Raw genomic sequence first — 26,899 nt, forward strand, 5'->3', positions numbered from 1 at the left:
TACCAGTGAAACCAATATAACATCTCCACATTCACAAATATACATTTCTGACATTCAAAAACAAAACAAAAACAAATCAGCGACCAATATAGCCACCTTTCTTTGCAAGGACACTCAAAAGCCTGCCATCCATGGATTCTGTCAGTGTTTTGATCTGTTCACCATCAACATTGCGTGCAGCAGCAACCACAGCCTCCCAGACACTGTTCAGAGAGGTGTACTGTTTTCCCTCCTTGTAAATCTCACATTTGATGATGGACCACAGGTTCTCAATGGGGTCCAGATCAGGTGAACAAGGTGGCCATGTCATTAGTTTTTCTTCTTTTATACCCTTTCTTGCCAGCCACGCTGTGGAGTACTTGGACGCGTGTGATGGAGCATTGTCCTGCATGAAAATCATGTTTTTCTTGAAGGATGCAGACTTCTTCCTGTACCACTGCTTGAAGAAGGTGTCTTCCAGAAACTGGCAGTAGGACTGGGAGTTGAGCTTGACTCCATCCTCAACCCGAAAAGGCCCCACAAGCTCATCTTTGATGATACCAGCCCAAACCAGTACTCCACCTCCACCTTGCTGGCGTCTGAGTGGGACTGGAGCTCTCTGCCCTTTACCAATCCAGCCACGGGCCCATCCATCTGGCCCATCAAGACTCACTCTCATTTCATCAGTCCATAAAACCTTAAAAAAACCAGTCTTGAGATATTTCTTGGCCCAGTCTTGACGTTTCAGCTTGTGTGTCTTGTTCAGTGGTGGTCGTCTTTCAGCCTTTCTTACCTTGGCCATGTCTCTGAGTATTGCACACCTTGTGCTTTTGGGCACTCCAGTGATGTTGCAGCTCTGAAATATGGCCAAACTGGTGGCAAGTGGCATCCTGGCATCTGCACGCTTGACTTTTCTCAGTTCATGGGCAGTTATTTTGCGCCTTGGTTTTTCCACACGCTTCTTGCGACCCTGTTGACTATTTTGAATGAAACGCTTGATTGTTCGATGATCACGCTTCAGAAGCTTTGCAATTTTGAGACTGCTGCATCCCTCTGCAAGATATCTCACTATTTTTGACTTTTCTGAGCCTGTCAAGTCCTTCTTTTGACCCATTTTGCCAAAGGAAAGGACGTTGCCTAATAATTATGCACACCTGATATAGGGTGTTGATGTCATTAGACCACACCCCTTCTCATTACAGAGATGCACATCACCTAATATGCTTAATTGGTAGTAGGCTTTCGAGCCTATACAGCTTGGAGTAAGACAACATGCATGAAGAGGATGATGTGGACAAAATACTCATTTGCCTAATAATTCTGCACTCCCTGTATTATCAATAAAAATGATCTCCACCTGTTTCTGTTTTACATAAAATGAAAAACAGGAATTATTTCTATAACCCCCCCCCCCAAAAAAGTTTCAGTTTTCTTATAATATACTAAACCATAATCACTTGGAAATCCTAGATATTTAAAAGTAGACACCAACTCAGTTTGTTGACCACTTTTATCAAATTTTAATATGACATTGCTGATCTCACAACGTCTGAAAACTAGAGGACACATTTTTTGTGTGCTGAGGCTGTATCATATATGACAATAACAGCAGTAACAGTACTGCAACTTTTAATATAATATGACTGAAAAGGAGACCATAGAGATTTAATCTGTTCAAAGATCCGAGATTGAAGTACGTTTACCAAAACTGAAAGTTTAGATTAGTGTATAATTAGTTAAAATAATATGATCACCCCCTTTTAATAGAGGAGTAAGAATGGCAGATTAGTGCAAGGGAACCTTTAGGAAAGGTTAAAAATAGATGCAACCGTGTAGCTGAGATTATGGCTGCTAGCTTTAGGAATCTGAGTACGCTGATTTACGAGGATTAAGTTCTTTTTCTAACCTCTGTTGTGGTAAAGTGAATAAAATTTAAAACCTGAGTATTCCTAGTGGTTCTTTCAGGAGTTTATGTATTTCAGTAGATGTGCCAGAATTACATTAAAATATTTTAGTATTCAGTTCTTACACACTCTGACACCAGCTTGATTCTGGAACAAATCAGGAAGGCTCTTGGCGTACTCCACCAGCTCGTATGAATCTCTTTTTTTTTTTTTTTTTAAGAGTTGTTCATCTTTTTATTTGTGCGTTCAAAAATATTTAGAATCTAACCCGACCTTTATTTTTTATTTTTTATTTTATTTATTTATTTTTTTGGCCTGTCCCGTTTGGCTCTTTTGCATCAGAATTGTTGTCTAAAGGCAAAGAAAGATGCCCAACGGATTTACTTTACCAAACTGACCATCCCAGCCTTGCCGTAATGGTCCATTTGATTCACCTTTTATTGTTTATTTTATTTTCACTTACTGAATACGGGACAGACTTGACTGGGGGAAAGAAAGAGGGAAAGAGAAACAGCTGAGAAGAGGGACGGGGGAGAAGGGCAAAAGACAAAAAAGCTCGTATGAATCTCTGATGTCCGTCAGGCCATCACCATTAACAAAGCTGCCATCACGATGCTTAAAATACTTGATGGAAAGACAGAGATCACATGTTAAATGTCAACATTTATATTTACTGCAAGTGGTAAAAAGATTACACATTGATGTGTTATGATATATGCATTTTTTCTTGCACAAAAGAAAATTTTCCCTGATCACAAAGATGAGTGAATTATGTAACACAAAGTTTCATGGGAGCTGTGCAGTTTTGTCTTTGACCAGCAGGTCGAGCCCTGTGTCAACAAGATTCACAATAATAGATAGGACATATGTTAAATATTTTGATTTGGTGGCAACAATCACTTAAAAAAGATAGCACGTATTTACCTCTGTGTCACATCCTGTCTTTCTTTAGCAGCAGTCAATAAGTGTCTGAGATCTCAGGAGACCTTTAGCAGCATTTACTGAAATAGGGTCTGTAATCTTGTTAGAACTTGTAGTTAATATAAATGCTTTCCAGCATGGCAGTCTTGATGCTTAATGAGAAGCTCGTACACAGCAGTAATTATCTAATGGAAAGCTTTTACTTATTTGCTTGGTTGGATCCAGGGGGTGATTTTTTATTTCATTTTATTTATTTTTTTGTCAGTTGGGTTATTTTTGTTCTGAAATTGTCAGTCTCACTGCATTTGCTGCTGTGTTTTGGATATTTGCAATTTTTCATTTGATAAAAGCCAGAATATTCACATTATGCGTGGTGATGAAAAAAATAGGTAACACAAAGTGTCACTTTAACTCTGAGTGCAGTTCCGTCTTTAACCAGTTGGTGGTACCGCAGATTAACTGTCTCTACAGTGGGAGGAGGAGGCTGTCTTCAGTTTTAAAAACGCGCCCTGCTCTGAAATATTCACACTAAAGCATTTAATCAGAAAATCTCCTCAACATTTGGTAAAGACCAAAATCAAAACTTGTAATGATAAATAATTTTAGTATTATTTGATGTCTTCTAATGTTAATGTTTTGCCAGCTTGTCTACTGGAGACAGTGCAGTGTAAAATGAAAACAAGTTTAACTGTCCAGTGTTTTTGATATCATGCTGTTACAGTGTGCCCACACAGAGCTGTTGTGTGCTTTAGCACAGTGTGGCTTGTCATAATAAGAAGGTAATTTAACACACTGAAACGCACTTTACATGAAACGTTAACAAGCAAAAGTGCAAACTGTTCTGATAATGTGGGGGCGTGACACATAAAGAGATTAGTAGCTCATTTTAACCTTCTGTTAGCTGCTGAGGAGCTGATGTACTTTATTATTTTAGTGTGTTAAAAAATTATGTTCCTTTGGTCAAATTAGACATCAGTGTTTGTTTACAGTGCAGGTCCAGATCCAGGTGATCCCTCATTCTGAATACAATATAGCATATTGTATTATATACAATATAAGATTTATGTTATTTTCTAGTTTAACACTATACATTTGTGTGCAACTGGAATGGACAGAGAGATGGCAGACTGCAAAAGAGCAGGAAGGACAAAGTAAGCAAATGGGCAGATAGTGAGGTGGGAAAACAGAAAATAAGATTATGACATGAATGGTAGCATTTAAAAAGGTGCATATTACTCCAAACAGAGGCTACAAATCTATTCACCACTGATATCCTGTGTTGGGTCTGCACAGTAAATGGTAAATGGTAATGGCCTGCATTTGTGTAGCGCTTTACTCAGTCCCTAAGGACCCCAAAGTGGTGCCCCCCACCCACCCCAAACCCCACACCCCAAACCCCACCTCACCCCCACCCCACCTCACCCCTCCTCCACAAAGGTGGCAGTCATATACTACTGTTGTCCAACCTATTGAGTTGCTTTTAAAGATAACTTTGTAATCTAATGTTGTAATAGCAATTGCAAGGCATTGTTTGAGTGACATTATGATTGGGGGCTGAGCACCCCGACAAGTTTTGACCTAGGACCGTTCCTGACGGAATCAAATCCCCAGTTATAGTTACTGGAAAGACCTGCCCACATAATCCAGCAGGAGTAAAACAAAATAACTACAGAGTGATTGAGCTTGCATCAAGACAGCCTGCATGATGCAGTATTAAACTTTTTGCATTGTATTGTATTGTGCTTGTCCTCAGACAGGAGAATCAGCTGCATTACAGAAATTGAAGGTACAGTCTGTTAATAATAATAATAATAATAATGGATTGCATCAAAGCGCTTTACAATACCACTATTCATTCACTCTCACATTCATACACTGGTGAAGGCAAGCTACAGTTGTAGCCACAGCTGCCCTGGGGCAGACTGACTGTTACTGAGTTGTTAGAATGATGTGTGTGAGTGCCTGCCATATGCTTTGTGCAAATAGAGCTGATGAGTCGAACTGATAAGAAAGTTATCAAAAGTGCAAACCCCCCACATTACAGATGGCTCATCAGGTTGTTTCAGTGGCTATTGTTTTTTCTTTATAAAAATCTCTGTTTAAAGGTATAAAAGAAGCCAAGTGAAAATACAAACAGCACATCAAGGAACACTTTCAAACAAACAACTCGAGAAATGTGGCAGGTGATCAAGACACTTACTGGCTACAAAGACAATCACACACAAACCACTCCCCGGACATCACCTCACCTGATACCCTGTGCAGAGTCAACTTGAGGAAAGCAGCGGGTCCTGACAGAGTAGCCGGAAGAGTGCTTAACCCTCCTGCCATCCTTTAAAAAACTCACACCCATCACCCTAGGGACCATTCTCAGCCACGCCATAAAAAGACCATATATCCATATTTTATTCCACTTTAAATTAGCCAACCTTGTAAAACTACTTCTCCCTGAAATATTCATGTAAAGTTTTAATTATATTTTCGTTGTTTTAACCCTTCAAATCCCAGTGTTATTACATGAGCGCCCTGTGTTATAAGCCCCAAAAACCAAAAAACGAAACTAAATATTTCCACAAAAAACCAGTTGAAGTAATATGTGATTGTCATTATAAGTAGGCCTTTAGATGGACCAAAGATTGGCACCAACATACATTTTGACCTGCCATTATTTTTTTTGCATTTTTTTTGCAATTTAAAAATTAAAACTTCAAGGCCCTGAGTCTTCATTGACATCCAAGAAAAGAAGAAAAAATAAAATCATATGATGATAATTTGGGGTTGAAAAATAGCGTTTATAATGGAAGTCAATGGGCAGAAAATGGTCCCCAGGGTGATGGGTGTGGGGATTTCTGCTGCTCAGCCATTTTAGGCTGATTTAAGGAATTCACACTGGAATATTAACATTGACAGGTAAAAACTATCCTGTGGCAAGTTTGGTTATATTCCACTGAACACAGTGGAAATGGCAGCCATTTAACACATAGCAGTGGCACAAAAAGGTCCCAAGAAGGCAGGAAGGTTAAAGCTTGCATAAGACCAACTAGCAGAGGTTTTCATCCATCTTCAACCTCTCCCTTCTACAGTCTGTAGTACCATCCTGCTTTAAGTCAACCACCATCCTTCCAGTGCCCAAGAAGAACAGTGAGTTGCTTGAATGACTACTGTCCAGTTGCTTTAACATCCATAATTGCCAAACACTTTGAGAAACTCATCATGTTGCACATTAAAGCTGCCATCCCTGCAGACCTCGATCCATACCATTTTGCATACAGGGCAAACAGGTTGACAGAGGACGCCATAATAACAGCTCTTCACTCAACCCTCACACACCTGGACAGTAGTAACACCTATGTGAGAATGCTGTTTGTGGACTTCAGCTCTGCCTTCAATACAGTTCAACCCCAAAAACCGGTTAATAAACTAGGACTCAACTTAGGACTCAGCAGCTCACTGTGCACCTGGATATTGGACTTCCTGAGCAACAGATCTCAGAACGTCAGGATGGGAGAGCACACCTCCTGCACCCTCATTCTGAACGTAGGCATCCCACAGGGGTGTGTTCTCAGTCCCCTCTTTTACTCACTTTCCACCCATGATTGTTCTCCAATCCACACCAGTAACACCATCATAAAATTTGCTGATGACACCACCATCATAGGACTGATTGACAACAACAATGAATCAGCCTACAGAGAGGAGATTCAGCATCTGAAGCAATCGTGTGACAACAACAACCTACATCTGAACACAGCCAAGACCAAGGAGATGGTAACTGACTTCAGGTGAACAAAGTGATCTGAGCACTCTATCCTCTACATTGATGGGGAGGAGGTAGAAAGGGTAGAAAGCTTTAAGTTCCTCGGAGTCCAAATCTCGGCCGACCTTACCTGGTCCACAAACATTTCCCACTAGGTAGGGAAAGCACAACAAAGGCTGCACTTTCTCAGGAAGCTGCATTAGGCCCAATTACCCCAGAGACTGCTAGTAAACTTCTACTCCACCACTGAGAGCCTTCTGACCTACTCCAGCACACTCTGGTTCAACTGCTGCACTGTAGAGGACAAGAGGAAACTGCAGTGGGTGGTGAGGGCAGCAGTGCGGGCAATTGGGACTTCACTAACCCCCCTCAGAGACATTTATACTGGCAGACTTCAGCGGAAAGCCAGCATCATCATCAAGGACCCCTCACACCCTGGACACTCACCTTTTCCCCCCTTTCCCTCTGGTAAACACTAGAGGTCCATCAGGTCAAAGACAAACAGACTCAATAGAAGCTTCTACCGACAGGCTGTCAAACATGCCCTACCTTCAGTCTGATTGAAGGTTAACTGCACTGCCAACACTCAAGGAGATTACACTTTATCCATAAACCGTATTTTTATTTATACTATAATGCAACCAACATTCCTACCTCTACAAACTGTATTTATTGTAGTAGCAACAGCATCCCCCCCATTTAGATCAATATATATATTTGGACACTGACACAAGTTTTGTTTTTTTTACCCATTTACTTAAACATATTCCAAATATAGTTATATAATGGACATAGACTAATGTGCAGACTGTCAGCTTTCATTTGAGGTGTGGTTCTTGCATTTGGAAGATTTTCTGTTAATAGACAACATGTGGTAAAAGGAGCCCTCCGTGTAGGTGAAACAAGCCACCCCTAAGCTGCTAAAATAGAAAAAAATCCAATGCAACAAATCACTACAATATTAGTTGTGGCAAAATCTACAGTTTAGTACATCCTGAGAAAGAAAGAAAGCACTGGTGAACTAAGTTGATACGTAACCTGACGATGCCTCGGAGACTTCAGCTTCAAAGAACTGGTGACATTGGTGCAAAATCATCACTTGCCAAAACCCTCCGTGATTGTTCAGCGGTTTAAATTCCACACTCATTCATGCAAGCCAGGAGTTTCAGTGGCTGCGTATGTGGTGGAGCTGAGACAGCTATTGGAGCACTGTGAGTTTGGAGGCGTGCTGGATGACATGCTACGCGACAGGTTGGTGTGTGGTATAAATGTTGATGGCATGCAGCGTCGGTTGTTTGGGGAGCCCACACTGGACTTTAAGAAAGCTTTGAAAATTGCTCAGGCAATAGAAACAGCAGCTAATAACATTAAAGACATCAGAACGCTAACGACAATATGCACTCAGCTGATGTACATCATGTATCTCAGAGTGTGAGAGGCAAACCGAGGGAGCTAGTGGAGTGTTACCGGTGTGGGGGAGCAGATTTTGCCAAGGAGTGTGTTTTCAAAGACAGTACCTGCTAAAACTTCAAGAAAAAGGGGCACTTAGCCAAGAAATGCAGGAGCTCTAAGGAGAAACCAAAGAAGGAATGGAAGACAAAACCCAAACTAAACATGCATCACCTGCAGAGCATAGCGCCTGAGGAGGATGAGTGTGTTTTCAACATGTTTAATCTGGTTGGCTTAAATAAATGCCATGCAGAGCCCATATGCCACTATCCAGATAAATGGGAAGGAGCTACAAATGGAGGTGGATACAGTGGCCTCAGCTTCCGTGATCAGCCAAGCCACCTACCACAGCTTATGGCACTCGGGCGGGGCGCCGACTCTCCAAGCGACTGAGATAAGCCTGAGACAGTACACGGGTGAATGCATTCCCCCGCTTGGTGGTATAGAGGTGCATGCAGCATATCAGGGTCAAGAAACTGCAGCAACACTACTGGTGGTGAAAGTGGAGGGGGCTAATCCGCCTGAACTGGAGAGAAATCAGGTATGTAAGTGTAAGCCAAGATGAATTGCTGGGAAAGCATGCAGATGTTTTCAAGAATTAATTGGGCACCCTCTAGGGCACCACTGTGAAGCTGTGTGCGGACTCTTTTGTCCGGCAACGCTTTTTCAAACCACGCACTGTACCATACGCCATGAAGGCCAAGCTGGAAGTAGAATTGAGAGACTACAACAGTTCTCAGACTGGGCAGCCCCGATTCTACCAGTGTTGAAGGAGGACTGAGGGGTGTGTATATGTGGTGATTACAAACTGACAGTAAACCAAGCCTCTCAGCTCAACACCTACCCTCTGCCTCAAGTGGATGACCTGTTTGCCACACTGGCGGGTGGTCAGACATTCACAAATTTGGATATGAGTCATGCATACCACCAGTTGCTGCTGAGAAATCAAAAAAATATGTGACAATAAACACACACAAGGAGCTGTTCAAGTACAATCGCCTGGTGTTTGGCGTTGCATCCAGTCCGGCTATCTTTCAGCACACCATGGACAATCTTCTGCAAAAGATTCCCAGTGTTGCTGTTTACTTGGATGACATTTTAGTTACAAGTAAAACAGAAGAGGAGCATCTGCGTAACCTTGAGCAGGTGTTGAAGAAGCTCTCAGAAGCTGGGTTGCATTTGAAGTGCAGTAAGTTTGTTTTCCAAGCCCCTAGCGTGACATACCTGTGTCATCGCATCTCAGCTCAGGGCCTGTCCCCGCTGGAAGACAAAGTGAGGGCAGTAAAGGAAGCCCCCAGTCCAAAGAATGTAGCTGAACTAAGATCATTCCTGGGCTTAGTGAACTATTATGGGAAGTTTTTGCCTAACCTCTCCAGCATGCTTGCTCCCCTGTATGGGCTCTACTTTTAGAAAATTTGATGTTTTCTAAAAATAGATAAAATAGATCAAATTTGATATTTTCTAAAAATAGAAAATATCAAATTAAAGACTTTACAAGGCAAGACATAATGATGGAGAGACTGTTTCATTTCTAGAGTTGTGCAGTTATTCCCTCAAACCACTGCATTCTAACTACTGAGTGAAAGTAAAAGAAAAGGAGTCGAACAAAAGAACCCAAGTGGGGGGAGAAATATATCAGTATGATAAATTAGTGGTCTGACTGATAATCTTCTTCTTCTTCTTCTTAATATGGACTTTGTAGGTGTTTTTATTTATTTTTGTTGTTTTAATAGAACTGTTATTCCAAGGTGGCCTAATTACCTAATTACTAATAGCCTTAATGTCATAACACAGGAAACACAGAAGATGTTTCCTGTGCTAAGGCAATTGAAATGAGTAGATATAAGTGGCATCTGATAAAAAGAAAACTTTCTATTCCATCCTGTGATAAGAACACAGTGAGAGACTGAAATGAACCATCTACAGAGGACACAATAAACCTCAGTAACCACATTATCTTCAGTCCTGAGCAGATTGTTATTGCGGATTTCTGAAAAAAAGCAGATTTATTTTAAACACATCTACTTGCACATTGAACTTAAGAGAAAAATATAAAAGAATCAACATTTCCTCTGCTTTTCTAGGCAAACACTCAATGTGTACATTACAGTCAGCATGATTTCATACTGATGACCGACAGTTCTCTGGTAATTCAGTCAGTTTACACAGTCCACACCCATCAAGTGCTTAAATGAATACATTTCCAACCATGGACATATTTACCTTTTACAGGTACAGATTATAATATTAGCAGATGTTTAGCTGCACCTACAATAAAACTTTATCGTGAGTATATAGTCCACACATTCACTATTCAACATATTTGAATTTACCAAATGGATCTTAAATTCCAGGAATTAGTATGTGCATCATACTTCAAGAGAGATTCAAGATTCTTTATTTGTCACATGCATAGTTATACAAGTACAATACGCAGTGAAATGTATCCTGAAACCCTCCTCGACTGTGCAAAAGGGGAGAGAATTACATTATATACATTATGTGAATATATACATGGGGGACTTTATGTGCAGTAAGTGGCATTGTGTGGAGCAAGTGGGTGAATTCTGTACATTAAATGAATTAAATAAAACAGACAATCTCAAATTTTTTAAATTAAAAAATCTGAAATGTACATTGTGCCGGTGGTTGTTAGAGTGTCTGGAAGAGAGTCCTGCCTCAGTCACTTATGGATGCTTATGGATACTTAAAGATTTAAATATATTTATGACCGGCTATCCAAAAAAAATGTTGGGACCACATATAAAATTGAAATAATACTGAAATCACTGATAACCCTATACTTGAAAATGTAACAACATTTAAAGTAAACATGCTTAACATGTTTACTTTAAATGTGATACCCAGAACCTGCTAGAAAACACAGTAACAAAAAATGTTAATGAAGCCATTGAGATTTTTGTCATTTCTTTATTAATCTCATAATATGACCATCAACATCATCAGTTTTCCTAAACGTCCTCAAAGTAGAAAGATGCCCAAGGAAACAACTGAGATGAACATACACTGCCTTCACACACATATGAACTTGAGTGACATCTCATTCGTAATACACAGAGTTTAATATGATAGCCAACCCTTTGTAGCTATAAAAGGTTGGATACTTCTGGGATGGCTTTCCACAAGGTTTACGGGTGTGTTTGTGGGAATCTTTGACCATTCTTCCAGAACCACTTTTGTGAGGTCTGTAAACCATAAAGTTTTATTTTGCTATACTCTTGACAAAACATTTGTTTTGCTGTCTAAGTTTAGCCAACTACAAAATGGCACCTATGTTTATTGTGTGAAGCTAGTTTTCTCCTTTGGTATATACACATTTAGGTTATTCATATATATTTGTCATTTTTATTTTTTATTACTTTTTTTTTTTTAACAGTGAATTTCCAGAACTTTGGCCTAATTTTCTGATTAAGTGCTTCTGTCTGCCATTGGAAGAAAAAGCAGACTAAAGTACACATTCAGAGGCAGGTGAGGTGGTGGGTGCTAAAGTTACATCCATAAATTTTTGGATCAAGACAGTTTTTGTACTTTTGCCTCGCTACATCACCACAGCAGATTTTAAATCAAACAATCCAAACGTAATTGGAATGCAGACTTTCAGCTTAAATCAAGTGCTGACAAATATGCAAAAAACTAAAGGCACTAGGATACATTCCACATTAGTTACTTTGCATGCTACTGCAACACTATCTGACTGTCATTTCTTTTTGACATCTGACTGGCCACTTGGTGTTCGCTCTCTCTGCGGTAGAGTATCACTTCCTGTTCCTGCTCAACACACAGTGGTGTTTTTGAGTAGCTTATCTGCTTAGCAATTTAATTAAAAACTTTTAGATACCTCCTTTTTTATAGTATAATCTACACGTGCTTCATCCGAACCACACTCTGTGTACTCACTTCTAAATTATAGCCAAAGTATTCACTCACTGTGTCTTTACTGTATCGCTAGCTTAGCTTAGCTCATAGCCGACTTGCTAGCAGCATGGCCTCTTCACCTGTCCCTCCTGCACTTTCCTGCTCATTGCGTCAGATGTTTAGTTACTCCTCGGCCTCCTTTAGCAGTAGTGATACTTGTAACAAATGTAGCATATTTGCAGCTCTGGAGGCCATGATTACTGAATTGGAGACTCGGCTTCGCACCCTTCATTCACTCATAGCTAGCCAGGCCCCTGTAGCTGGTGCAGCTGAAGATAGCGTAGGCCCCGATAGCTTTTACCCGGCATGTTTGTTCCTTACATTGGAATTTGGAGGTGTGTGTGTGTGCGTGTGTGTCAGAGTGTGACCCCATAAACGACTTCCCTAAACCTGCTGGTCTGGAAAGTCCAAACAACAGAAGAATTTACTGAATACAGTAAAACAAAACAAAACAAAACCAAAACAATTACGCTGCATCGTTTCTTCTGTTTCTATTTGGCCACAACACCTCATCCACATCACAAGCAATATTTTCACTGGCCGATCAGCAGGGCAAATATCGCCTAGCATGGCGAATCGAGAAAAAACTAAAAAGTGTGGGTGGACAGTGAACCAGTCTTCATCGTCCTCATCCTCCTCCTCCTCCCCCTCCTCCTCTTACTCTCACTCCTCTGGCTCTGCCTCTGTTTCCAATGTTGGCATCCATTGCACCAAAACAGAAGAACTCACCTGTTGCCCTTTTATAAAGCTCTGATTTTTTCATTGCAATTATGTGTGAAAGGTGTTTACCTATGTGATGAGTTAGTATGCAAAGTAGGGCAACTGAGTTTACAATTTTGAATGACAGTGTGTTTCTCTTGTGAAAACAAGAGATTTTCTTCATGAAAAGAGTTCCAAATGCAGAGAATTATGTGTAGTGTTTTGAAAAAAGTGTGTTTTAAAACTGCAATTTGAGTGTAAAGCAGGAATTATGCTTGTAGTTTAGCAGAATTGGTTTAGGGGGGTGGTGCATCAGTTACATGTGGTAGTCACTGTGTCTGAAGTACATGTAATTGTGTGTAAACAACTGGAAATAACTGTAATATTACTGTTAATATTACTCTGAAAATAAAGGATCACTAAGAGTTTTCACTTTCCTGAATCGCCTGAAACTTTCCTTAGGTGTCTTCTCTGTGTTGACTAATGTCCAGATCGGATGACAACATATTCTCAGGGCTATCTTGATCTGATCTTCTTCTGCAAGTACTTTAGGGGGAAAAATCTGAAATTCATTTCCTTATGAAATAGGAAGAAAGCCACATCAGAAATGCTCTCAGTGGCTGTCAAGAATCCATTTTGTAGAAAAGCAGAATGTGAAAAGAAAGACTGAGATATGCCAATTACACAAGAACTGGACTGAAAATCAGCAGAAACAGGTCTTGTGGAGCAATCAATTCAAATTTTGAAATTTATGGTTCAAATTGTGCCCAGTATATATGAAAATCTGGAGAGTAATGTGTGGTTTACAAAACGTAATATTTTGTATTAGTGTAAGTGGTCAGTCTTTGCTCAGATATAGTAACCTTATCCCTGTTTCCATAGTAATATCTACAAGCACTGACAATAATGTAATTGCTGTGCTCTATAAATTGCAGCTTCCTATTCCTCTCAGTACAGTGTTTATCACCCTGTTTAAATTACAGAGCTTTATTTACTAAACATTTTATTGTTGATGATTTTGTTACCTCTCATAAATTAGACTCATTTGGACTTTGTTCAACTAGGCAACTGCTTCCCACTTGTGAAAAATTCTCCACTAAAATACAAATTTTCACAAGCCTAAAAATACTCTACAAACCAAGTACACATCGTAAGATATCTTGGGTGTTTTGCACACCCACTTATAGATACACAAGGATACTTAATATAATTTTTTTTAATTTACTTAATTGAATTAATGAATTTATCAGCCACAGGCAAGGCCAGAGCTGGGAATTGTTTGTGGAGGAGGAAGGAAGGTTATATGTTGTCAGTACGGACAAACACATTTTTAAGTTTGTGTGGATGAAGAAGAGTGATCTTTAGCTTTACTGAGTATTTTTTAATCATTTCATCACAACACACAATTTAACATCTCATCCTAAATTAAAGATTAAAGATACTGCAATAGACAATAAACTCCATGTTAGGGAAAATGTTCTAAAACACTTCTTCAGTAAAGACTCAGAGAAGAGAAACACACAGAAGTTCTTGCTAGCAAGGGCAGTCTCCACACTAAGAGACTCCAGTGAGAGAACTGCCCTGGTCTTTATTTATACTCTTGAGCGTATGTGTGTGTGTATGGTGTGTGTGTGGTGTGTGTGTGTGTGTGTGTGTGTGTGTGTGTGTGTGTGTGTGTGTGTGTGTGTGTCACTGCTGATCAAAAGGGTCATATAACATACAAACACAAAAGGTACATCCTTGGTCATAAAGAGGGTAGTCTCCCCCACCCTAGATGGCACGGTGAGGAAGTCCAGCAGTTAAAGCACTTAGACTGAAACAGACATAGCTACGTTAAAACAATAAAACAAGGTGCGACCTCTCCCACGCTCCCAGGATGTGGGGGGTGAACCAAGCCTGCAGCCTGCTAGAGATCACACATCTTGTCACTACACAATTGATTATATGCCTCTAAGTATACATGGTTAAACATTTCCTAATACAAATAACTACAAACAGCATCCTACCATAAGCAAACTTATATCACTAAAAGATTATACTGACTACTAAATACAATTTTCCATTGACACTCCAGAAAACCAGGAATCAACATATGAACATTATCTGTGCAAAGACTGATACTGCTGAAGTAAAAGAGCAAAGTCACAGAGGTGTTTATGAATACACAGCCAGGCGTTTTGCAATCTGGTCCATTTTGGCACAATCTGTGAGTTGAAATTTCTTAGGTATTGATATTGAACAGAAGAAATGATTTAACTTCATCTAAATACCTTAAAAATGCTTGTTTTTCAATAATTTTTGAAGAATTACCCATACACACATGCATAATGGCCCTTGTGTGAATGTGGAAAAATAGTCTTTGGGGCTTTAAATTCTGAGTTGCCGTAACTTTGGCTTCATATATTACATATTATACTTCATATACTACATATTGCTGTAAGGTGACCAACCATATGGCTACCAGTTTTGATATTTTTTTGACTATTTAGTTTTGCAAGAAAAATGTTTTAAGTAAAAAAAAAAAAAAAAAATTGGCGTGTAAGTATGGACTTATTTTGCAAGAGAAAATTCTGAACGTGTGATTAAAGAATAAGTGGCAAAGGTACCAGTATCTATTAAAATATGACAGGAACCCAACCCAACAACAGAAACAAGAAAGATACATTAAACATAAAATAACTACATATGAGAGTAGTTATGTGACAGTAATGTCTCTGTTTTCCTTTCCAATCCCATACCAAGTAAAGTTCAGGCTGGTATCAACAATACTGATTCGATATCAGTACTTTGTACAAGAATTTAATGTGCTTGGAAAATCAAAATCAGCATTATTGTATTTTAAATTATACCTTAACAATAAATACAAGACATAGCACTACTTGTTCTTATTGTTTAATTATGAAGAATTATCATACAAGAGGGAAAAAACCCAGTCAATGTCAAAACCTTTAAAATATTCAATTAACAATGACTCAAAACAAATATGACTGATTGAAAACAACAATAAAGCTAAGAACCATTTTCCTAGACTATCTATCTATCTATCTATCTATCTATCTATCTATCTATCTATCTATCTATCTATCTATCTATCTATCTATCTATCTATCTATCTATCTATCTATCTATCTATCTATCTATCTATCTATCTATCTATCTATCTATCTATCTATCTATCTATCTATTTCATTTCAATGATCACAATAATATAGTTACTTTCTACTGCTTTTCTGTTAATGATAAAATCCAGTTTTCCCCAAACTACTAAAATAGACAAATTATTTGGTATCGGAGGAATCAGTATTTCAGTATCAATCCTCGCACCACTAGACAAGAGAGGGAGAAGAACAGTTAAGGAAACAACAAAGAAACTAAACATAAACATATTCAAAGTAGGACCTGAAACTGAATGAAAAATCAAGTATTCTAAACTAGAACAGCATCCAGCACTCCATAAAAACAAGGCAATAAGAGGAACTCAAACTATTGTGTTATTACTAGATATATTAGATTAACAATAAAAACATGACCTTATGACACTAACCCTATCAACAATAGCATAAGAAATCAAACTGCCTATAGAATCATAAAGAAATAAAATCAGGAACAATAAAACCCAACAGAAAGAAAAAATAGCTTTATTCACATGAATCCCAAGCTCTGTCATTCCTGGAGTAATGGCTAAACAATTAAAATGAAAGAGACGAAAATGTTCAGATTAAGTGCAATATGTAATGACAATAAGTGACCCTTATGTGCGTTTATGGTCTTCTATCCATATCTAATGCACTTAAGGTGGTTTTTGAAAAAGTGAAGCTGCAGTTTGAATTTGCCTTCACTTCTTCCAGGGTTTCTGAATTTGTTGTAGGTAGGATTACGGTTTTCCTGTGTTTTGGGTTGATGGTCAATTATCACATCACCACATGAGGCAACCATCAAAGAGCCCAGGCCATCCATGAAGAACTCTAGAGTCAGAAACAGACATTTCCCATTTAAGAAAATATCATCTTAGTGCCATTTTCAATCTAAACCCCTTTTGAGGTCTGGACTTACCTGAATGCGCTACTCGCTGGAGCTTGGGGTCAAATCTCACCCTCTGCATGGCATCTGTACGAGCCAGGAAGAAGTTGACCACTCCACTGGCCAAATGGCATTGTGGGTAACCAGGAAGACGGTGGAATTTTCCACCAGACTTCCTGTATAGGCAGCCACCTTCATTTTCATCTCCTTCCTCATATAGAATAGAAAAGTAAAAGCGGTTCCCTTGTACTGACCCACCAACCTAATTAGAGAAAAACAAAAAACCCATTATAAAATCAACACAATACAGTACAACAGAATCATGTAACCAAGGTTCAAAACTGGTGATTGAGAAAAAATAATCTTGAATTATTATTCAAGATTAGATTAGGCCACGTTAGAAGTCTAGTTTTTTTTCAGATGCTTTCAATCATGTTTTTCTTGAAGGATGCAGACTTCTTCCTGTACCACTGCTTGAAGAAGGTGTCTTCCAGAAACTGGCAGTAGGACTGGGAGTTGAGCTTGACTCCATCCTCAACCCGAAAAGGCCCCACAAGCTCATCTATGATGATACCAGCCCAAACCAGTACTCCACCTCCACCTTGCTGGCGTCTGAGTCGGACTGGAGCTCTCTGCCCTTTACCAATCCAGCCACGGGCCCATCAAGACTCACTCTCATTTCATCAGTCCATAAAACCTTAAAAAAACCAGTCTTGAGATATTTCTTGGCCCAGTCTTGACGTTTCAGCTTGTGTGTCTTGTTCAGTGGTGGTCGTCTTTCAGCCTTTCTTACCTTGGCCATGTCTCTGAGTATTGCACACCTTGTGCTTTTGGGCACTCCAGTGATGTTGCAGCTCTGAAATATGGCCAAACTGGTGGCAAGTGGCATCTTGGCAGCTGCACGCTTGACTTTTCTCAGTTCATGGGCCGTTATTTTGCGCCTTGGTTTTTCCACACGCTTCTTGCGACCCTGTTGACTATTTTGAATGAAACGCTTGATTGTTCGATGATCACGCTTCAGAAGCTTTGCAATTTTGAGACTGCTGCATCCCTCTGCAAGATATCTCACTATTTTTGACTTTTCTGAGCCTGTCAAGTCCTTCTTTTGACCCATTTTGCCAAAGGAAAGGACGTTGCCTAATAATTATGCACACCTGATATAGGGTGTTGATGTCATTAGACCACACCCCTTCTCATTACAGAGATGCACATCGCCTAATATGCTTAATTGGTAGTAGGCTTTCGAGCCTATACAGCTTGGAGTAAGACAACATGCATGAAGAGGATGATGTGGACAAAATACTCATTTGCCTAATAATTCTGCACTCCCTGTCTTGTGTGAACTCTTTTCCCAATAAAAGGCAGCGAGAGGAGGCCGTCGTCGGGGTCATTCGTAATGAGATTCGAAGTGCGTTTCTGAGATACCGACGAGGCCTCCCTTGCAAATAAACCGATCGATCGCTGACTGTCTTGTTTTCTTCATGATGAATAAGTCTCTAAACCAGCAGGGCTTGTGGAAACACAGACCCAACATTTATTTGGTCCTTCGGAACCGGAGCCCAACGCATCGCATCCACCGAGGAGAGGGAGATGACGCCGCCGCAGTCTGCTAGCAGCCGAAAGCCCTGGTGCTTAACTTTGTCACCAGGCCGGTCGGGATGGATGGCAATTGACGGGATCCAGAGATTCTTCCCATGAACGGAAACAACACGAACAGTGAGTACAGAAGGCCTTAGAGAGCGGCTACGTGACCGTGCGGTTAAACGCAGTTACGTGAGTGTGCAAGCTGTGCGTGTAGACGCAAGCTGCCTGGCTTCTCCGCCAGTGTTTTTGTTTTTGTTTTTAAATCTTTTTGATTTATTTAAGGAGGTAGGTTTGGCTTCTCCGCCAGTGTTTTAAGGAGGGTTAAGATGGTTTCTCCACCGAAAGGAGGATAGAGCTCTAAAAAATTAAAAAAGGTTTTTCTCTGCAGTTAAGGGCGTTGAGTGTTTGGTTTCTCCTCCAATAGTAAGGAGGATAGAGCTCGCCACGGTAAGGGAGGTTATAGGCCTAAAGAGAGTGTGAATGAGCGTATGTGTGTGTGAGTGCCAGTAAGTGAACGCAGCAGCACAGAAGGAAACCTAAGTCGTGTTAACGGAATTACACGTAGCCTGGGTTTTGGGGTAAGGCGCGTTGCATGCCGCAAAATTAAAAGAAGTCTACCTTGAAAGAGGATGAAATACACTGCAAAGTATTTATTGGGCAGCACGTGGTGTGTGGATCGTTGACGAATGAAGTGAAATTGTGCTCTAAGCAGAAGTGAGTGTGAGTGTGTCTGACATCACGGTGTGTGTGAAAAGGTATCCAGCTGGGGCAGACATGATTCTGCAGGTCACCTGCCCAGTGGACAAAAGAAATAAAATAGTTGTGTGGATGAATGATAGCATGAAGAGTGTTTGGTGTTTCTCAGCCTGAAACAACTGCAATGCTATTTTCTGTTTTGGAGAAAAGGACAGTTTAAAAAAAATCAGAGAGAGAGATGTATGTTGTTTAAGCAGTGATGAGAATAATGGAAATGTGATGAGAGAGGAACACAAAAACATACAGAAAATGCATTAACTATACTAACCCTACATGCATATACACAATAAATGATACTCATGAAGACCAGACAGCATCTTAAGCACGAGATTCTGTTAGTCATCTTGTCCAAGTCACTAGTAAGATGAAAGTGATATATAGACTAGTGGACTGAATATTATAGGAGGACAGATGGTTGCATCATAGAGGAGGAAACAGAATGCTGATGAGAGGTCTTAAATGAGTGAGCTGAGTGAGCTGATTGTGAGTTTCTGGTGTGTGAAGAAGTTGTAACATGGCACACATTTAGTTACATGAGAAGAAACTTATTATGTGATGAGACAGCAGGGTTATGCTGTATGTTGTGTGTATGGCTGATTTGGATGAATGTTTGAGATTAAACTGGCTGTTGATTTGTCTTTTGTTACTAAGTTGAGCCTGCCAATTGGGTTGTTACGATTTATTCCCCTGAGTTGAAGAACACGTGTCATGACTTAAACAAGGCCTTTCTTTCCTTTGCTTTCCTTTATTTTCTTTTTATTTTGTTACTCTCATGGTGCACTAAAGTTTTGTTTGATAATTTTTCTGTCATCTAAGCAGATCTGAACGTTTGAATAGGAAGAACTATACAACATGTTGTTGCGAACGGTTGCAAAGTGAGTTTCTCCAAAATTAAAATGGGCTGGGGAGAAAGCCACTTATTTGGGACAATTAGAAAGTAAGTTCCTGTCCAAAAGGATTCAACGAGGAAATCCAGTCTAAATTCTTTTTCTTTTTGAAATGTCGTCGTTTTTCTGAGGGTGGAAACAAAATGCGACAATAATTTCCACTATCAGCAAAAGAAAGAATCACTGAGTGAATGAGTGAGAATTTAAAAAAATGGGGAACTGACTGACTGGTTAAAGCTGACAAGACTGACTGACTTAACACCATTGTGTGAAGCTAACCCCCACCTGACAAAGGTGTGGCTGTATCACTGTGTGTGTCTCTGTTGCAGGAGCAGAAGGAGACCACAGGAGGAAACTTGGGTGACATGACTATGTGAACTCTGCAAATTTAACCTTTTTAGTTTTAATTTTTCTGTGTCTGTGAATTTACCATGGGTGTGTTATTCACTACCGTGTGTTGCTCACAGAGATTACTGTGAGAAAGAGTGTATACACCTGTGCAGCGCTAACATTTACATTTCTTTATTACAGCAGATGGTTAATCATGTGATTTGATCATGTGATTTACAGCAGGACACAACTTAATGATGTTTTTCTACCACAGGATTACTGAGATTTTGTGTGAAGAAAACTGTGGTTACAGGCTATATGTTGATGATGAAATTACACTGTGTTGTTGAGAAAATGTTGGAGAAAATGTGAATGTTACAGGGGAGAAGTGAATACAGTGTGATACTGTATTTGAAACCAGTGTTGCATCTTTTTACAGCAGAGTGTTAACTTTATGACTTTTCACAGCTCCTCTGGAATCTGGATGGCCGACACCTGACAACCAGGATGATCCGTGTGTTTGGCTAATGTTTGTTTTTCTTTAAGAGTGTTTGAAGAGGATTCAGCACAGACAGACAAGTGACAATTGAACAGATGTGCAGTGGTTACTGAATAGTTAAATAGGGCTCATTATCTGACCACACTGTTGGGCTCATGGTGAGTGACAAACTTAAGGGACGTCACTGATTACAATGTGGAATGACGTTGAGATGTTAAATGATTTGGAGCAAAGTATGGAAAAAGCAGGAGTTTAAGGAGTTTAGAATAAACCTGCAATGATCCTTGTCTCTGTGATGCTGAATACTTTATTACACTTACGAGCTGCAGTTAGTTGCAAATGTGAAGTTGTTTTAACTTAAAGACTTTGTCTTCTAGGATACAGGCTCTGGGTGGAGCTGGGAGTTAAACAAGCTAAACATTTAATTGCTGACTAATGTTTTTACACAAGGTTACAGGTGGAGTATGGCTGCTCCAAGGGACAAACCCTGGAGATTGTTTTAGGGAGACTGTGCAACATTCTTGTACATGTCTCATTGGGGAGTTGACACGTGGTGAAAGCCGTGTGGCGAGAGGAGTGTCATTTTTTTTTTAATTTGTAGATGTCGTGAGGTGCCAGGACGAGAAGGAGTGGCTGAGGGGATTGTCCACAAGATGGGAGCTGAGGCCAGGAGAGAGTCTTCAGGAGGATCAGAGACAGCACAGAAGACATCGCACAGAGAGCTGTGCTACTGGGCTTTCAGGAGATCATCGGGAGGAGTCTTTGCACAGCAAACAACCATAAGGAGTGGAAGAGTTTCGACGTTGACGTTGAGGAAGACAACTAAGGTGTACGACGTGCTCTGCCTTACATCGTCTGCAGACTAAATTTACATTTCTGTCACCTACAAGACACTTGTCTTTAATGTAACGCTTACTCTCACAACCACACATATTACCATAAAATGGTGCACAATTCTGACTCCATCAACCCTTTTGCCAACGAAAGAAGAGGGCACTTCTCATGAGTGTAGAGAGCACTTGGAGAAGGAGTGTAAGCCAAGGGATGACTCAATAGCTGTGGCACTCGTTGAGGGAAAGGTTTGGTTTGTTGATGATTTGAGTCTTACGACAGTAGAGGGACAGGCTAAGACAGGTTTTACTGTAGCAGACAGTGAGAAAGTTATCTGTGCAGGACAACTAACATGTTTCATATTTGCTTGAGCAGCAGAGATGCTAGCTTTAACGGAAGCGTGTAAAGCTGCAGAGAGACAATATACACTGATAGGCAGTATGCATTTGCTACATTACATTTCTTTTTAGCGCAGTGAGTGAGACGAGGTGTGGCAACGTCTACAGGGAAACCTGTAGAACACGCCAAACTCTTGCAAAATCTGCTGGAGGCAGTGTTATTAACCAGTGGAATTGCCGCTTGTAAATGTGCAGCACACATGTGAGGGAAAGATCCAGTTGCATTAGGGAAGGTTTTTGCAGATAAGATCGCAAAAGAGGCAGCTTTAGTTGAACATGGTGTTAACATTTTAGCAGTACAACATCAGCAGACACGCAGGCCCACTCACCTACAGCAGGAAAACGGTTGTGACTTACAGAAGGAGCGAGCTTGCAGGATGGTGTTTATTATCTGTGCGATAAACCAATACTGCCTAAGAATTTGTATAAGACTGCTGCCTTTTGAGCCATGGGCCGTGCCATTTCACAACAGGAGGGAGATGATGGGAGCAGTAGTGTCACGGTCCTGGGTCTCCTGACCCAGCGTTTTTAGTTCTTTGTGATTTTTGTATTATTGTACTTGTGTGTGATTTATTCTATGGCTTCTAGTTTTGATCCCTTGCCCTTCATGTCTCTCTGTGTCCCCTCTGTTCTGTGTAATTGTGTCTTTGCATGTTTGAGTTTCTTGTTTTCTGTCACTCTGCATTGTGCATTATGTTCTCATGGTTGGTTTTTTGTTACTCTCTCTAGTCTAGTCTCTTGTGTTCCCAGCTGAGTATTTCCCTGTGTATTTTGGTTCTTAGACCTCTGCCTTATGGTTTATGTCTCTGTATTTCTTAGTTGCTGTCTCCACTGTGTCAAGTTCGCGTCTCTGTGTGATACTTCCTGTTTTACTTTGATGGTCCGTGTCTCATGTGAATGCGTCCTGCTTTGCTTGTCTCGTCAGTCCTGATTTCTCCCAGCTGTACCCTCCTTCTGTGTCTCATTCCCCTCGTTACTTCCCAGTGTATTTAAACCCTGTGTTTCTCTGAGTCAGTGTCGCGTCGTCCCTCTTGCTGTGTGGATCTCCCTGTGTGTCTCTCTGTGAGTTTTCCAAGTTCCCAGTTTAGATTAGTTTGTATGTTTTTTCCCTGCCAGCAAATAAAGCTGAGTTTTGAGTTCACCTCCCTGAGTCTGTGAGTCCTGCACTTTGGGTCCAACTCCTGCCTGCCGCACAGCGATTCATGACAGTACGACGCGACCAGATATGGACCCAGCAGCACTCAACCCACCAGAAGAACTGCGTCTGGACATTATCTACTCCGTGGAAAGACTCCTGCATCTGTGGCTCGAACATGAGGGGAAGGAATTTCGCCGTGCTGTGGAAACCAAACTACAGCGTTTAATCTCTGGTCTTCCCTGGCTACTCAGTGCGCTCCACCCACTCGAACAGGATTTAATCCACAACGAGCTCCACCTTCATCCTCCAGCTGCTACTACCCACCTGCCTGAAGGGCCGGATGTGGAGCCGCTCGGCCCGTCAGAGCCATCATCAAAAAGGAAACGACGATCACGCCGCCAGCGCGCCACCCCACAGCCGGACATTCAGACTTGTACATCGCCGGCTGTGGTGAGTAAGGACTCTTTTTCTGTGTCGAACCGTGGGACTATTCGTTCAGGGGCTGTGTTTTGTGCTACGGATGGTAATGTGAACAGTTTATCAGCTGCCCAGCCTCCTGAAGCTCTCTTAGCTGCCCAGCTACAAGCTGCGTCTCCTGTGTCCCCGCTAGCACAGCCATTAACTCCACCACACGCTCCATTTTCACCTCTACCATCGCTTCAGTCATCAGTTCGGTCTGTCACTCAGTCGCCCTTAGTTCCGTCATCCACACTACCACCTGTTTCCCTTCCACCACCACCATCACTACACCCAGCCATTCAGGCTGCTACTCAGTCAGACATTCAACCCATAGCCCTGCCGTTAATATGCTCTGTAGCTGAGCCACTAGCCGCCCGACCCGCAGCCACTTCAGCCACTCCTCCACCCGTCACACCTCCACTACAACCATCACTGCAGTCTCTAGCGCAGTCTCCTGCAGCTCTGCTTTCCCCAGTGCAGTCTCCAGTGTCCCCAGTGCAGTCCCCAGTGTCCCCCAGTGCAGCCTCCTGCAGCCCTGCTTTCCCCAGTGCAGTCTCCAGTGTCCCCAGTGCAGCCTCCTTTAGCACAGTCACCCACTCAACCACCAGCACCACAACCGTCACTACCTCTAGTTCATTCCCCTGTGAAGTCATTAACTCCACCACCTACTCCACTCTCACCACCACCGTTACTACAGACATCAGTTCAGTCCCCTGTGCAGTCATTTACTTCTCCACCGTTAGCAGCTCAGGTCCCCGTGTGTCCAGCAGCTCAGGTCCCCGTGTGTCCAGCAGCTCAGGTCCCCGTGTGTCCAGCAGCTCAGGTCCCCGTGTGTCCAGCAGCTCAGGTCCCCGTGTGTCCAGCAGCTCAGGTCCCCGTGTGTCCAGCAGCTCAGCTCGCACCTGAACCTTTGGCCCAGTTCCCCGTAGCAGTGCAGTTTTCTAGCCAGCTTAACGTTGAGCCCGGGGTCCCAATTCTCTCTGGCTCTACATCGGCTCCTGCTGGAAGCTCGGATGAGCTCATCCAGCACTCCGCGGCTCCCGTGCCGCCATCTACCTCGTCCGCTGGGGGTTCCAGTGAGCCCAGCCAGCACCTCCTCGTCTCCGCTGGAGGGTCCGAGGGGCCCGTTCAGCCTCCTGTCTCCGCTGGAGGGTCCGAGGGGCCCGTTCAGCCTCCTGTCTCCGCTGGAGGGTCCGAGGGGCCCGTTCAGCCTCACGCCGCATCAGCTGGAGGGCCCGAGGAGCCTGTCCAGCCGCCACCTGCGACCGCCTCGTCATCGCCTGGTCCAGCCTCTGCTTCAGCGTCGTCTGGTCCGGCCTCAGCCTGTGCGTCCTCGTCTGGTCCTGCCTCGTCTGGTCCTGCCTCGACTGGTCCTGTGCCCACCAGGCCATGGCCAGCACGCCTGAGACTGGGGGGCCGCCGCTGCCTTCCGCGCGGTCGGCCCCCTGAACTGCTCCGTTGTCTCCTTCGCCGCCGCCGCTGCCTTCCGCGCGGTCGGCCCCCTGAACTGCTCAGTTGTCTCCTTCGCCGCCGCCGTTGCCTTGCGCGCGGCCGGCCTCCTGAACTGTTTCCACGTCGCCGCCGCTGCCTTCCGCGTGGTCGGCCTCCTGAACTGCTCCGTTGTCTCCTTCGCCGTTGCCTTGCGCACGGCCGGCCTCCTGAACTGTTTCCACGTCGCCGCCGTTGCCTTGCGCACGGCCGGCCTCCTGAACTGTTTCCGCATCGCCGCCGTTGCCTTCCGCACGGTCGGCCCCCTGAACTGGTTCCACGTCTCCGCCGTTGCCTTCCGCATGGTCGGCCCCCTGAACTGCTCTGTGTTTGGGTTGTTTTCTTGGGCTCCGGTGTTTGCCGTGCTCTTCTTTTGTTTTCTGTTCCGAGCCCTCCGTCCTGGGCCCCCGCCGCCCGCCCTGGGTTGTTTGTTTGGTTTTGTCTTTCTGTGTTTGGGCTGTCTGGAGCCAGCCCTTGAGGGGGGGGTACTGTCACGGTCCTGGGTCTCCTGACCCAGCGTTTTTAGTTCTTTGTGATTTTTTTTTTTTGTATTATTGTACTTGTGTGTGATTTATTCTATGGCTTCTAGTTTTGATCCCTTGCCCTTCATGTCTCTCTGTGTCCCCTCTGTTCTGTGTAATTGTGTCTTTGCATGTTTGAGTTTCTTGTTTTCTGTCACTCTGCATTGTGCATTATGTTCTCATGGTTGGTCTTTTGTTACTCCCTCTAGTCTAGTCTCTTGTGTTCCCAGCTGAGTATTTCCCTGTGTATTTTGGTTCTTAGACCTCTGCCTTATGGTTTATGTCTCTGTATTTCTTAGTTGCTGTCTCCACTGTGTCAAGTTCGCGTCTGTGTGATACTTCCTGTTTTACTTTGATGGTCCGTGTCTCATGTGAATGCGTCCTGCTTTGCTTGTCTCGTCAGTCCTGATTTCTCCCAGCTGTGCCCTCCTTCTGTGTCTCATTCCCCTCGTTACTTCCCAGTGTATTTAAACCCTGTGTTTCTCTGAGTCAGTGTCGCGTCGTCCCTCTTGCTGTGTGGATCTCCCTGTGTGTCTCTCTGTGAGTTTTCCAAGTTCCCAGTTTAGATTAGTTTGTATGTTTTTTCCCTGCCAGCAAATAAAGCTGAGTTTTGAGTTCACCTCCCTGAGTCTGTGAGTCCTGCACTTTGGGTCCAACTCCTGCCTGCCGCACAGCGATTCATGACAAGTAGAGCAACATTTTCATACTCTAGGATTTAATACTTTAAAAAAAAATAATTTGCAGGTCATGTATGATATGTTGCAAGCACAATTCTCGGGGTAATTTGAGACTGAAGAGAGGGAAATTCCCCAGACCCAGTCACCCATTTCAAGTTATTCACATGGACTGTATAGAGCTGTCCAACTGTAATAACTATAAGTACTGTGTAGTGATAGCGTGCCCTTTTTCAAAGTGGGTAGAAATCGTCCCAACTAGGAAAGCAGATGCCATTTTGGTGGCCAAAGCAATATATAAGAATATCATCCCGGAACATGGGATTCCAGAGACCATCGCTGACTGTCTTGTTTTCTTCATGATGAATAAGTCTCTAAACCAGCGGGGCTTGTGGAAACACAGACCCAACAATTGATGTCTTCTCTTATCAAGAAAACTTAAAACTTGTAGGTCCAAGTTACACATGATTGAGCTAAAGAAAAAAACTTACAAACTGAACCAACACAAGCTATTTCATTCTTACCACATCTAGTTCAGGGACCGCCTCCATCACCTCCACAAGCTTCTCTATCTTTGTCTTCTCTGAAAACAAAAAGTCATCATCCACCCACAGAAAGTACTTGGTTGTTACCTGGGAAACAGCTAGATTTCTGCCTGCAAACCAGCCC

At 42.2% G+C, this 26,899-nt stretch overlaps 2 protein-coding genes across 3 annotated transcripts in view; one reads left to right on the top strand and one right to left on the bottom strand.

Annotated features, from left to right (window-relative positions):
- Window positions 1-15,776: 15,776 nt before the first annotated feature.
- LOC146710639 (beta-1,4 N-acetylgalactosaminyltransferase 2-like) overlaps window positions 15,777-26,899 on the bottom strand; it is a 45,659-nt gene continuing 34,536 nt past the window's right edge. For both annotated transcript variants that reach the window (XM_085453241.1, XM_085453240.1), the window contains exons 10-12: window positions 26,755-26,898; window positions 16,699-16,927; window positions 15,777-16,610 (exon numbers count right to left, since the gene is read on the bottom strand). In XM_085453241.1, coding sequence (XP_085309367.1) covers window positions 16,417-16,610; window positions 16,699-16,927; window positions 26,755-26,898 — 567 coding nt within the window. In that variant the 3' untranslated portion in view covers window positions 15,777-16,416. The remainder of the gene's footprint in view (window positions 16,611-16,698; window positions 16,928-26,754; window position 26,899) is intronic.
- On the top strand, window positions 21,985-24,953 carry LOC146710640 (uncharacterized). Its single transcript, XM_085455303.1, has 4 exons — window positions 21,985-24,033; window positions 24,101-24,298; window positions 24,371-24,872; window positions 24,934-24,953. Exons 1-4 carry the CDS (start codon window positions 23,176-23,178, stop codon window positions 24,951-24,953), a joined length of 1,578 nt encoding a protein of 525 aa, XP_085311429.1. The 5' UTR covers window positions 21,985-23,175.

The sequence above is a fragment of the Copadichromis virginalis genome, linkage group LG4, assembly GCF_057382275.1.
Source record: "Copadichromis virginalis isolate Kocher_CV1m ecotype Utaka linkage group LG4, C_Virginalis_male_GT1.1, whole genome shotgun sequence".
NCBI classification, from domain to species: domain Eukaryota; kingdom Metazoa; phylum Chordata; class Actinopteri; order Cichliformes; family Cichlidae; genus Copadichromis; species Copadichromis virginalis.

Bases quoted from the DNA above. Each gene is read 5' to 3' on its own strand.
- LOC146710640 (XM_085455303.1), top strand. From the start codon at position 23,176: ATGGACCCAGCAGCACTCAACCCACCAGAAGAACTGCGTCTGGACATT. The intron at 24,299-24,370 runs GTCCCCGTGTGT...CCAGCAGCTCAG, and splicing joins CTCCACCGTTAGCAGCTCAG to GTCCCCGTGTGTCCAGCAGC. The intron at 24,873-24,933 runs GTGCGTCCTCGT...TGTGCCCACCAG, and splicing joins GTCTGGTCCGGCCTCAGCCT to GCCATGGCCAGCACGCCTGA.